This window comes from Felis catus, chromosome D4, assembly GCF_018350175.1.
Source record: "Felis catus isolate Fca126 chromosome D4, F.catus_Fca126_mat1.0, whole genome shotgun sequence".
In the NCBI taxonomy this organism is placed as follows: Eukaryota; Metazoa; Chordata; class Mammalia; order Carnivora; family Felidae; genus Felis; species Felis catus.
Genome location: NC_058380.1, coordinates 74,308,908 through 74,321,411, shown reverse-complemented (window position 1 = coordinate 74,321,411; position 12,504 = coordinate 74,308,908). Strand labels below are relative to the sequence as shown.

At 55.4% G+C, this 12,504-nt stretch overlaps 1 protein-coding gene across 5 annotated transcripts in view; it reads left to right on the top strand.

The window, feature by feature from the left end:
• Window positions 1-12,504, top strand: part of WHRN (whirlin) — a 94,614-nt gene that overhangs the window by 67,665 nt on the left and 14,445 nt on the right. For 2 of the 5 annotated variants that reach the window (XM_023242632.2, XM_019815545.3), the window contains exons 4-8: window positions 5,461-5,663; window positions 6,746-6,782; window positions 8,001-8,213; window positions 8,990-9,199; window positions 11,754-11,786. In XM_023242632.2, coding sequence (XP_023098400.1) covers window positions 5,461-5,663; window positions 6,746-6,782; window positions 8,001-8,213; window positions 8,990-9,199; window positions 11,754-11,786 — 696 coding nt within the window. The remainder of the gene's footprint in view (window positions 1-5,460; window positions 5,664-6,745; window positions 6,783-8,000; window positions 8,214-8,989; window positions 9,200-11,753; window positions 11,787-12,504) is intronic. The other 3 variants (XM_023242635.2, XM_023242633.2, XM_023242636.2) reach the window with 2 other exon arrangements.

The window sequence follows — 12,504 nt, the reverse complement described above, 5'->3', positions numbered from 1 at the left end:
GACGGATTCCCCTTGGGTCTCTTAGGGACGAAGAGGGGACCACCACCCGCTCCGGTGGGTCACTCCCAAGCCTGCTGACCACTTTCTGCTGCTCCTGAGTGTTTCTGTGACTTCCTCAGACCCAGAGGGAGTGAACTCCCACTTCCTGGCGATGGGTCAAGTTCAGGGGAGACCAGTGTCCTGTCCTTGCGGAGTGTCCCAGATCTGAGCCTGTCACTCGATGGGCTGTGGACGACAGGAGGAGTCTTTCCTCTCCCTGAAAAGAAAGGGCATCCGTGGCCCGCCCCTTGCCCCTCCATCACTGGTGATAAACACGGTGGCCGTGCTGACAAATCAACTTAAGTCGCCTCTATCCGTTTGTCCTTCCGTGCCCTCCCCGTCGGCATCCTGCTTACAGGCTGGACAGTATTAGACACTCGGTCACACTGCATGGGTCTCTCCTTCTCCAGGGGTCGTGTCCCGCTGAGCTCTGGGCGGTGTGGGTGTTTTCGTGGTCAGTTAGCCTCAGAGTCTGGCCTTTGCCTTTGCCTCACTCTGTGGCCCTAGCCACGTCCCCGTGTGGTCTGGGCCTCAGTCTCCCCATCTAGGAGACCCTTTGGAAGGCCCTGGCAGTCATAGTGTCTTTGCCTCTCTACTTGTTGCCTCGTTTACCCGCGTTGTCTAACTCAGGGCTGGCCTCAGCGGGTAAGAGAAAGTAACAGCGCAATGAATAAACACACAGAACTCTTAGTTTCAGGAGGAAAGAGCCCAATCAAGGTCTTTAAACATGCCACCTCCCACTTCACGTCGTACAACCCAAGGGGAAGGGGCAGCGAATGGGCACGAGACTGGGACAGTGGGGAGGATGGGTTTCTCCCCTCCCGTCGCCATTTACCGAGCCAAGACTTGCCGAGAAAAAGGTGGCAGTGGTGCAAAGAAGCTGCAAAAAGCTGGGCTCGAATGCTGGCTCTTTTTTCCCATCCTGTGTGACCAGGGACCCTGAGCAAGTGGCTTAACATCTCTGAACTCGTCCCCTGCGTTTGGAAAGGAAGCGAATGAAAGGCGATCAAAGCCCACCACACGCTGCTGATCCGGTTGGATTCTCATGGCCTCCTGGGCCTTGCTGGTAGTTTTGAGCCCATTTCACAGAGAGAACACTGAGACTCCGTGCACTCCAGAGCAGTGCAGGGCCACACGGTGCCTGTTTCACCGTCAGCAGGCTTCAGAACCGGGGCCCTCTTCCTGCTGCACCATGGGGACGGGTCTCTACACCCCGGCGGCCCCATGTGGCTCTGAGCAGCCAGGGAGGTGCTGCATTTGTTCGAAGTGGCTTGTGGACTCTCAGTGATGGTGGGCATGCAGATCCCTGTGCTGATAGGGCTGTCGGACCTGGGAAGCTTGCAGGCACAGAGACACGGGACTATCTCAGACCAACTCGGATGCCGTGGGCGGCTGCGTGGGCCCCCGAAGCCAGCCCTGTCTAGAACTTCGGTTTTGAAACAGACCCTGGGAGAAGAAGAAAGACCGGAGAAGATTGGAAGGAGATGGAAAAGGTGGGCTCACGTACCCCCATCCCATGGGGGGGTTTCCCCAGTACGACTCCTGTTTCATACCTGTTCCCCAAATGGGTCACACACGAGCCCCACGCTGCCTCCCACAAATCTGGTAGAGACATATTTATTTAACAGGCATGAAGGAAAAATAGGACTAGCACGGCAACCTTGTGGTTTCATGGATGTTAATCTTAGGGCGGGGCTGGAGGAAGTAGTGTGGGGGTAATTCACAGGGCTGAGTAAATGACAGGTGCCAGGCTCAGGGCCGGGGAGAATAACTGGAGTTTGGAAGCCACCGTGCTAAATCAGCGACCCCCCCATGGTTACGGATACTGCACCCCAGAGTTGTCAGATGAGCGAATCAAAATATAGGATGCCGCGGCACCTGGGTGGCTCAGTTGGTTAAGCGTCTGACTTTAGCTCGGGTCATGATCTGACGGCTCGTGAATTCGAGCCCCGCGTCGGGCTCGGTGCTGACGGCTCAGAGCCTGGAGCCTGCTTTGGACTTTGGATTCTGTGTCTCCCTCTCTCTCTGCTCCTCCCCTTCTTGCCTTCTGTCCTCTCTCTCTCAAAAATAAATAAACATTAAAAAATTTATATATATATATATATATACATATATATATATGTAGGATTCCTGTTGAAATTTGTTTCAGATACACCACGAGTACTTATTTTTTTAAAAACATTTATTTATTGGTGAGAGACCGAGCGGGACAGAGCATGAGCAGGGGAGGGGCAGAGAGAGAGGGAGACACAGAATCCCAAGCAGGCTCCAGGCTCTGAGCTGTCAGCACAGAGCCTGACGTGGGACTCGAACCCATGAACTGTGAGATCATGACCCGAGCCAAAGTCAGACACTTAACCGACTGAGCCGCCCAGGTGCCCCATGGTGAGTACTTAGTGTATATACGTCCCATGCAGAGTTTGAGATGTTCCCCACCAAGCCTCTCTGGAGGGCTGGGTAGACTTCATGGAATTGAGTTGTCCTTCCCCCAGCTCCCCCTCCCCGGGACCTGCAGGGAGAGGCTTTTGCACAAAAGGATGCCCTGACATATCTGGTCTCTCAGATGCTAGTTCCTTTAATTAAACTGCTGGGATAGAAATAAAGTGTGTGAGGAAGATTAAAATTGATTCCTTTAGCTTAACTAAAGCCAAAGCTCTTGAGAGAGATACTTAAGGAGCCAGAACCCTTGAGCAGAGGGAGAGTACAGGCTGGGCTGCAGCCCAGAGCTGTAGGGGCAGGTGGGTTGGCTGAGCGGGCCTGTGCAGAGGGCCGAGGTGGAGGCGCTAACACACGGCAGGCCATGTCACGAGGTGGGGGCAGGGGGCGGGGGGGTGCTGGAAGTGCCTTCCATCCTCAGCAAGGCCCAAGTGCCCGCAGAAGTTCTTCTGCAAGCTCTGCTGCTAAGCATCTGAGAAAGCCAAGCCAGAGGCCAGGATGGGGCTGTGGAGGTCAGGGCGGGAAGTGGCAAAATCTGTACCTTGGTGCATAAGCACTTATTGAGCGCTTGCTGTATGCCAAGCCCAGAACCAGGTGTTGGGTCTCATCTCAGGCTCTTCCCAAGGAGACCAGCTGGGGCCGCCTAAGTTCTCAGGAGCCTGGGTTCACACCAAGGGAGCCCAAAGATGCGGAAAGGGAGACCGAGAATTGGAGGTATCTCTGGGGACACTGGGAAACGACGCTGATGCTGTAGGCATGCAGAGGAGGACAGTCCTGGGGTAGCACCCCATTTTTACGCCCAAGGAAACCGAGGCACAGAAGCTTTTGGGGGATTTGCTTGAGCTCACAGGGCATGGAAGTAGCAGAGTCAGGATTTGCACCCGGGTCTGATGTCTTTGAAACCCTTAACCCTTAGTGCTCTTCTGCCTCCTGGATCGTGGGGGGTCATTGAGGTTTTGGAGCAGAGAAGGATGTCGTGCGAGCAAAAAGTCGAGGGCAAGTTAACCTGGCACCAGGGCTGAGGCCAGTTTAGAAGTTAATGCGCGGAGGAGGGGTGCTGGCTCAGGAACCTAGGTGTGAGGAGAAGGAGACCCAGGTGGGGGGGCCCACAGGCGTGGGGGGAGGTGAAGATTGGGTGACACCTGCTGAAGGGTTACCAGGGGGAATCAAGGCAGAGTTGACGATGGGGCAGGTTTTCAGACCTGGGTGCTGCAGGCAGGGCTGGGGAGTGACGGCAGGATGGTGGCTTTGGACGCGTGTCCCCGGGCAGAGCTCCTGACGGCAGCTGAGTAGGAGAAGGCTCTAGGGCCTTGGGGCCGTGTCAGCGTGGGTCTCGCTGCCTCCTTTCCACTAGCTCTGTGACCGCCAACTATTTACTTAACCTCTCTGAGCCCCCGTTTTCTCTCCGGTGGCGTGAAGAGCAGTGATACCTCCTTTGCAGGATGTTGAGGATATTAAATAAGGAAAAAATGTACAAAGGGACGAACAGGGTACTCGATGCACAGTCAGCATCTGGCGAATAGTGGCTTGAACCTGGGGCTCCAGGCTGGTGTCCTCTTCTGGGCGCCGCTGGGCTGCCGCAGAGATGGTCCTGGTGCTGGGAACGGCTGTCTGACTTTTCATTCATCGGATGAATTTTTGTCGAAATCTCACTGTGCGCCGGGCCCCGGGGACCGTGTGGAGAGGCTGATGGGAGAACCCAATTACAGCCCCGAACTGAGCCCGCTCTCGAGTTGGAGCAGCAGGAGAGCAGGGGCGGGGCTGTCTTGCTCAGCACGGCGTCCTGGCACGGAGCGTGGCGCCTGGTAGGTGCGAGGTATATGTTGAAGGGGCTCGTGGGGGCAAAGGGGCGGCGGGCCTTCCCAGAGCACGTCCGCGCTGGTGCAGAGGGGAGACGCCAAGACTGCATTTGCCTCCGCTTTCTGTACTGGAAACTCCCCACCTGCAGGCGAGGTGTTGAAGGAAGGACAAGAAACTGGAGACCAGAGTTCTGACCCTCAGCCTCGTCATTGCATCTTCTTCTCTCCTCCTTTTCTTCGAAATTCCCAAGTGGCTCGCCTTTTCCAAATTCTGCTTTGAAAAAAGCTGGGGAAACCCTCTGAGGTTGATCCTGTGCCATAAGCAGGCTGGGAAGCTGGAGAGAAGGAAAAGAAGGCAGGAATGATGGGCGTTAGGAGGATGCCCTTCAAGGCCCTGATGGGGAGCAGCCCTGGGCGCCCCCTGCAGGAGAAGCAGGGAAGAGAAACACCCGACCTTCCGTGTGGACCATTCTGGGAGTCTATCGGATGCCCCACCTCACTCTAAGCCGTCTTCTCCTCCAGCCTCTTGTAATTCTGTCTCAGGTTTATTTTTATGGGGCAGCTACTTTTTTTCCTCTTATTTTTTTTTAAATCCTTTCACTAATGTGAAAAATGTGTTTTTGCATTACAAAATAAAACTGCCTACTTGTAAGAATCCAAGCAACATGTTATTGCTTTAACGGGAGGCTACTTTTCTCACTTACTGCTTCTTTCGTGAGTAAATGAAACTGTTGTTTGTATTTTAAGGAAATATGCTCATGCCTGAGGTAAACATCTCAACCCTGTAGAAGCGAGAAAGGAAGTAATGGAAATATGCCTTCACATCTGTCCCCGAGTCCTCCCCCCCGTATCATCCCCCACCAAGCCTCTGGGATGGTTGTTTTCTTCTAGATAAGGGGACCCCCAGGAATCTTGTAGATCCACCTCTCTAAATCATTGCCAGGTCGAGGGGAGGTAGCCCTTTCTAGTGACAGGAGCATGGGCTCAAGATCAGGATTGGAAAGTTGACTCTGCCGTTGACTTGCTGTGTGACCCTCAGGCATCCTCATCACCTCTCTGGGCCTCCGTGACTTCCTCGTCGGGCTGGCCAGGTGGAGAACCGGGATCAGGGCTCTGAAGCCCCTGGCATGAGTCGGTGTCCTACAAGCAGCCCAGGCATTACTCTGTTGTTTGGTGGTCTTGGCAGGTTGGGGACCAGATTCTGGAGGTCAACGGGCGGAGCTTTCTCAACGTCCTGCATGACGAGGCGGTCAGGCTGCTCAAGTCATCCCAGCACCTGATCCTGACGGTGAAGGACGTCGGGAGGCTGCCCCATGCCCGCACCACTGTGGATGAGACCAAGTGGATTGCCAGTTCCCGGATTGGGGACACCACCACGAACTCAGCAGGGTCTGGCAGCACTGCTCACTCTGAGCCCCGGGACCGAAAACCAGTGATGCCCCCTCCCATCCCTTCAGCACACCCCGATCCCTAAAGATTCTCAGAGCCTGGGGTCCCATCCCAGGGTCCTTTGCATTTGTAAGGCGTGACCTTGGGCACATCCTTTCTCCTGGCCCGTTTCCCATGGAAAGCTGAACTGCATAAGCCAACTCTCTTATCCGGTATTTCCCTGGGGCAAATCACTTAACTTAATCCTGGGCCCTTAGTTGCTTCGTCTGAAAAGTGGGGAGCATAACCCCTGCCCCCATCCAGCTCTGGGAATGAGGAACCCTGTGAGTCACCCGAGGAAAAGGGTCGTGGGAGTCATAAAGTGACCACAGTTGCCGATGGCTGTGTACTTGCTGATAGCCTCACGCGTCAGCTTTGGGTTTCTAATCAGAAGTCTCAGACTGGTTGGTGGCCTCCCGGGCCAGATGCACCCAGAGCATCTCCTTCCCTTTCTTCCCTCCTTCTCTCCTGTCTCCTTTCCTTTTCACCAGCACAGTATCATAATTTTTTTTTTTTTTTTATTTAGCTGCCAACATTTAAAAAGGCATCCGGTTTCCCACCAAAAAACAAAAACAAAAATCCTGACTTCTGGCTGCTGCTTTAAAATCAGGAATTCTAGCGGCTTGAGCACATGTTTCTTCATGAAATTGGGCTGGAGCTGAGCTACACCTGCGAGTTGCATCTCTGGGTCTCCAGTTGGCCCCTGTCCTCACCCACCCTCCCTAGAGTTGGCCTTGACCCCGAGGCCACAGGTCTTTTGCTGTTTATTGTCTCCTGTCCTTGTGTTACCTGCCTGGTCCTGTAGGGCTGCTGAGCCAGGAGTTCACCTTGCGTGGTTTTAGAAATGCTGCCCCCGTGCTTGATGAGGGGGCTGGAAGCCGCTCATCTGCCCAGGGGTTCCTATGCCCTTGAGTAGCCCCAGCGAGTGGAGGCCATGGTTCTCTCAACACTTTTGCTCACTCCGCTCCAGATTGGCCTTTCCCTTGCTGGTGCCTGTTAGAACTGCTCGGCCATGCAGCTGAACACGTTTGTCTTTCTCGTAGGTTTCCTGGGGATCTTACAACGGAAGGGACAAACAAGGTAGGGAGCTCTCCGTCATTGGTTATCTGTAGCTTCTTCATACACCCCCGTGTAGGGGGCTCTGGGCCTGGCAGGTGCATGGAGCCACTCACGTGCATGATCTCATTTCATTTGAGCAGCCCGCCGACTGTCCGTTCGTCTGTCCTCCCTTACATTCCTCACACATCTGTGAGCACCACCAGGTTCCAGGTACCAGGGCTAATGGCACTGAACAGAACAGGTCAATTCCTGCCCTCATGGAGGAGGGTATACCTAGTGAAGGAGACCCCCACACGTAAAAAAAATCCTGCACACGTGTCTAATCACAGAAGATGTTCAGTGCCATCAGGCAAGGTGCTGGGGAGTGTGGGAGAGATTAACAGATAGGACACCTGATTTAGGTGGTGAGAGGCAGAGGGGCGAGTGAGGACTCTGTGAATCGGTGACACGGTACTCGGGCTGTGAACTGAATGTTAGTCACATAGGAGTAGCCAGAACAAAGTCCGGTCCAGGAGCACGAGGGGACAGCATGTGCCAGAGCCCCGCTGTGCCAAAAAGGTGGCTTGTTGGAGGCAAGGAGAGTGTGAGGGGGTGTGGCGAGCGAACAGGAGCGGGAAACAGAGTGACGGCAGGCAGGGTCCCCAGATCACATGGGGGCTCTGTGGGCCCGTAAGAGGTTTGGCATCTAACCACGGGAAGGCTTAAGCAGGGGAGCAAGACGACGCAATTCCTATTATTACAAGATCATTTCAGCAGCTCTGCATAGGTGATGGGGAGGCAGAGGGGAGGAGCGGGGACACCCTCCCCCCCAGTGGCATCTTAGTCACACCTCCCAGTGACGCCTGAGGCAGTGGCGAGGAGGGGGTGGAGAGCGTGTGCAGATCTGCACCATATTTTGGAAGTACGGTTACTGTTATCCCCAGTTTACCAAGGGAGATGCTGAAACCTGGAGAATAAATTGGGAGTCATAATAAAATTGCTCGACTCTGATTGGTTTCAGGATCTGATGAGATAACGTATGTCAAATTGCGGGGTAAGGCGTGAATGCCGTTTGCACCTGCGCACGGCCTCGTGGTCTGAGAACGGACCTGTAACTGACGTCTCCTGCAGGTGCACCGTGTAGGCCGAGGCCACAGAGGGACCCACCTCATCCCTCTGCACTGTGGTCACTGGCGTGGCCTGGCCACTTGGCCCCAGACCAGTTCAGAATTCCCAGACCCCCGTCTTCCTGTCTTTCAGCTGGGATTTTACAAGGGCCCGGCTGGCTCCCAGGTGACCCTGAGCAGCCTGGGCAACCAGACGCGCCTGCTGCTGGAGGAGCAGGCGCGGCACCTGCTGAATGAGCAGGAGCGAGCCACCATGGCCTACTACCTGGAGGAGTACCGTGGCGGCAGTGTCTCCGTGGAAGCCCTGGTCATGGCCCTGTTCGAGCTGCTCAACACGCACGCCAAGGTGACCCGAGCCCCTCCAGGGGCAAGGCAAAAGTCCTCCAGGGCTCGGCATCCTCCCTGCCTCCCTCCGTCCCCCACCCCTCTGCTGAGAACCCACAAAGAGTCGGGCTGAAACAGCCCTGGGCAGAGACTGGTGACCGAGGCAGCCAGGAAAGCCAGCCCATAGACTCCTGGGGACATAGTCAGTTAAAGTCCCCGGTGATGGGGGCCCCAGTGAAATAGCTGTCAATGCTGAGCATACATTTAGAGTCATCTGGATTGCTCTTCAAAAGCAGTGCCCGGGCCCCACCCCCCGGGCTGGTTAACTCCATATATCCGTGGATGGGAGTTTGCCACAACTCCCGGGCGATTGTGCCGTGCTGCCAGCTTTGAGAACCCTGCTCTGCTCTCGAGGAAGTCTGGGGTCCAGAAACTGCGCAAAGGAAGAAGTGATTAAATCCACTGGGAGCAGTTGCATGCGGGAAGGCTTAAGGGAAGGGCATTCTGGGTGGGAGGGACAGCCAGGGGCTGCCCGGTGTGTTCAGGGAGCTGCAGTCACGCGTGCTTGCTGATGAGATGCCAGCGAGGACAGGGTGAGAGGGAAGCAGGAGTCAGATGATGCTGGCCCGGCGTTCAGGGTATCGTGCTTGGACTTCTTCTAGGACAGTGGGGAGCCACAGGGGGTTAAGGAGGGAGGCCAGTGGTCAAGTTGGCACGCAGGTCATTGGGGGTAGCAGGGGACAGGTCCCATCTGCTGGCGAAACCCGGGCTGAGTGCCCTGTTTGTCCCCATGCCCAGTTCTCGCTCCTGTCCGAGGTGAGAGGCACCATCTCCCCCCAAGACCTGGACCGCTTCGACCACCTGGTGCTGAGGCGGGAGATCGAGTCCATGAAGGCACGGCAGCCCCCGGGCCCTGGGGCCGGGGACACCTACTCCACGGTCTCCTACAGCGACACGGGCTCATCCACAGGCAGCCACGGCACCTCCACCACTGTCAGCTCGGCCAGGGTGAGCTGCCCCGGCCCTGGCCCTGGCCCTGGCTCGAGGGCCAGCAAGGGTGGGGCGCCAAGATACTGGCTTTGCAGTGAGACCGACGTAGGTGTGAATCTCAGCACCACCCCTTAGCAGCTCTGTGCCTTGCCTTTCTGAGCCTCAGTTTCTTCCCTGGGAAAAAAAACCCATCATCGCTGAGTGCCTGATGCGTGCCAGGCACGGCTGTGGGAGACAGCGAGTGAACGAGGCAGATGTGGCCCTGCCTCTTGGGCTCGCGGTCTGGGGGGGGGGGGGGTGGGGTGGGGAGGGTGCGCTCAGAGGGAAAGGAGAAAAAGACCGGTAATGAGACAAATAGAGAAAATAGTGACAGTCGTGGGAGGGTCCCACAAGAAACCGTGGCAGTGCATTCATGGTGGTCACGGTGATGGCATCTTCCCCGAGATACACCTTCTTGTCTTTGGAACCCACCCCGCCTTTCACCCAGACTTGCCAGCCCTCCAGAAAAGCATCTGGTCCATCCTGGGTTCTGCCGCCAGGATGCTTAGAGGCAAATTAATCCCAGGAGGCCTTTGCAAGAAGGGGCAGAGAAAATGCCTTGCTGCTTGGTATGGGAACCAGGTGTCACCGTCTTTCTGGTAGGAAGAGCGGGGCTGGAGGTCAGGAGAGTTGGAGGGGCTCATGCTCTCCTTTCCTGTCTCTGGATCATTCCTCACCACTCTCCTGTGGAAGGGGCAGGGGAAAGCATGTTTCTCAAGCACTGCTGCTCCCAGACGCAGAATTGGGAGCTCTTACAGGTGGAACCTCAATCGACTCAGGACAGACGCAGTTAGTTGTCCTGCTGGAGGAGCAGGAGCTCCAGGGGTGCAGTGACGTCCAAGGTTGCATACCGGTGGTTAGTGGGCACGGATGAGCTTGCACCCACCAGGAAACGGCCCTGGGGCGGCGCCCTTTGCTTTGCAGACTCCGTCTCCCAGCGTGGCTTGTTTTTTGTTTTGTTTTGTTTTTAGCTCTGAGGATCTGAGTTTCTGGAGCAACTTCTATTCCTCTGCTTCCTACCCCTACCATTCTGAGTCACCTTCCTCCCCAGGAGTCCTTGTCCCTTCCTGGGGTGACCAGGAAGCTGCCAGGCATTCCTCTAGGGCTCTGGATGTGGCTGCATTGGAAGCAATGTCACAGTCCAGGATGAGCAGATCACTTCGGGGACAGGGAAGAGGCTGTTCCCCTCCTGGGGCTGCGTGTTTGGTTCTGTGCACATGCTTTGATGTGACACCCAGGTGATGAGCAGGTTTCGGGTTGCAGGGACCTGGCCCGAGGGGCCATTTCCCTGTGGGTCCGACTCCACTGAGATTGGCTTTGGTAATGTCCATGTGGGGCTTCAGGAGCCATGAGCCAGTGCTCTAGAACCAGGGGATTGCAGCCTGTAATTCTGGGGGTGAGAGGTCCAGTGGGTGGGATGGGGCGTGTTCTAGCCTGGGAAGCAGGAGATTTAGGTTTAAGCCCTGGCTTCTCTGGGCCTCAGTTTCCCCACAGGTAGAATGGCCCAAGGTCCTTTGCCCAAGGCTCTGATGGCAGTCAGGGTAACTATTATGCCCAGCTGAGTGCTGGCCTGCAGTGGCCTTGCCCCAGCCCAGGGGTCTCCCCCATACCTGGGAAGTGCTGGCCCCCACCCGTCTTGGCTCCATGCTTTACCACTAAGTGCCTCAGTTTCCCCACTTGCACCGGGGCAGTGATGCTGCTGTGCCCAGCTTCTTGGGAAGATTAAATGATGAGTAATCTCCCTATTGGCACTAGCATCCCAGAACTGCCGTCCACACCCCTAGGGCAGGTGAAGCCTCTGCTCTTAACTGACTTCCCCCAACCTGGCTGGAGAAAACCACTTTGAGGATTTGTGTCTGCAGCCTTGCAGATACTTGGAGCCTTCTGGAAAGCACTGGGCTGAGGATCTGCCACCCCCCTCCAATCTTATCCAGTCTCAGGTGCTCTCACATGCACGGCGTGGGGCTCTATCCCTCAGACTCAGATCTTTGCTGCCGGCATAGGACTTGGGCCCCTCTGAAATCCAGGTTTTCTCTGATCCAGTCTCCTGAACAAGGTCCTCCTTCAGGCTCTGCCGTTCATTAACACATGTGACCTTGGACAAGTCACTTCTCTTCTCTGAGCCTCAGTTTTTCCATCTGCCAAACGGGGGTGATGACCCAGCCCCGCCTGCTGGCAAGTCCCAGGGTTGCCCCAAGGGGAATGGCCATCTTCTGACAGGGGTTCTCAAGGACAGGCGTCATTTCTGCAGAGCCCTGGTGTCCCCTGTTCCCTTCAAGGAGGCAGTTATACTGAAAGAGTCCCAGTTATAGCAACAGAGCCTTTTCTTCATCCGTCTTTTATTCCTGCCCAAAGCATTTAAAGGAAATAGAAAAGGGGTTTTAGAGAATCGTGTTTATTTTGCCTTTCTCTGTGTGTGTGTGTGTGAGCATGCATGCATGTTTGGCAGAAGGTTTACTGCTGTACCCACCCCATCCCTAATATTTATTTGATGTATTTTTCTTTTTGCCTTTTGCCCACCCTTCCTCCCCAGGAGCGGCTGCTGTGGCTAATAGACCTGATGGAGGTACCGTCCTTCCTGCCGGGCGGGGCTGTGGGAGTCCCTTAGCTAGGGCGGAGGTCCGGGGCTGTGGCCCTGCCTGCCACTCCCTTACGTCTGCACCCAGCCCCGGTGGGGAACTGGGGTTCTCCTTGATGCTCACGGTCTCTCCTGTTTGCCAGTTCATCAGGCTTCCTCGGGCTCTGGAGTGAGAATGCGCTCAGCTTAAACCCCAGCCCTGCCACCTCCTTGCTGTGTGACCTCGGAAAGTGATTTTACCTCTCTGAGCTCAGTTTTAGGATCTATAAAATGAGGATGATCATTTCTGTTGAGAGACCTCTTGGCCTTTTATATGTTATAAACTCTGTCTGGAATGTTCTCCTTCCCACTTCTCACGGCCGGGCTATCTCCTACGTGTGCATCAGCCCCCTACGCCCACATGCCCCCTCTTCCCAGAAGACTTCCCTGATTTTCTGACTTCCCTGTGCCTCCTCCAGCCCCCTGGATTTCCTATTGTCATGACTCTTGTCTCATTATATTCTAATAATGTTTACAAGCCTGGCTGGCTACTCCCCTTGGCCACAGCAGTGATGATATCTGGAGTCACCATTGAATCCCTAGTGCCCAGCCCAGAACCTGGCCCATATTAATAATTGGGGCCTTTTTTAAAAAATGTCTTATTTATTTATTTTTGAGAAAGAGAGACAGCACAAGCTCGGGAGGGGCAGAGAGATAAAGGGAGACA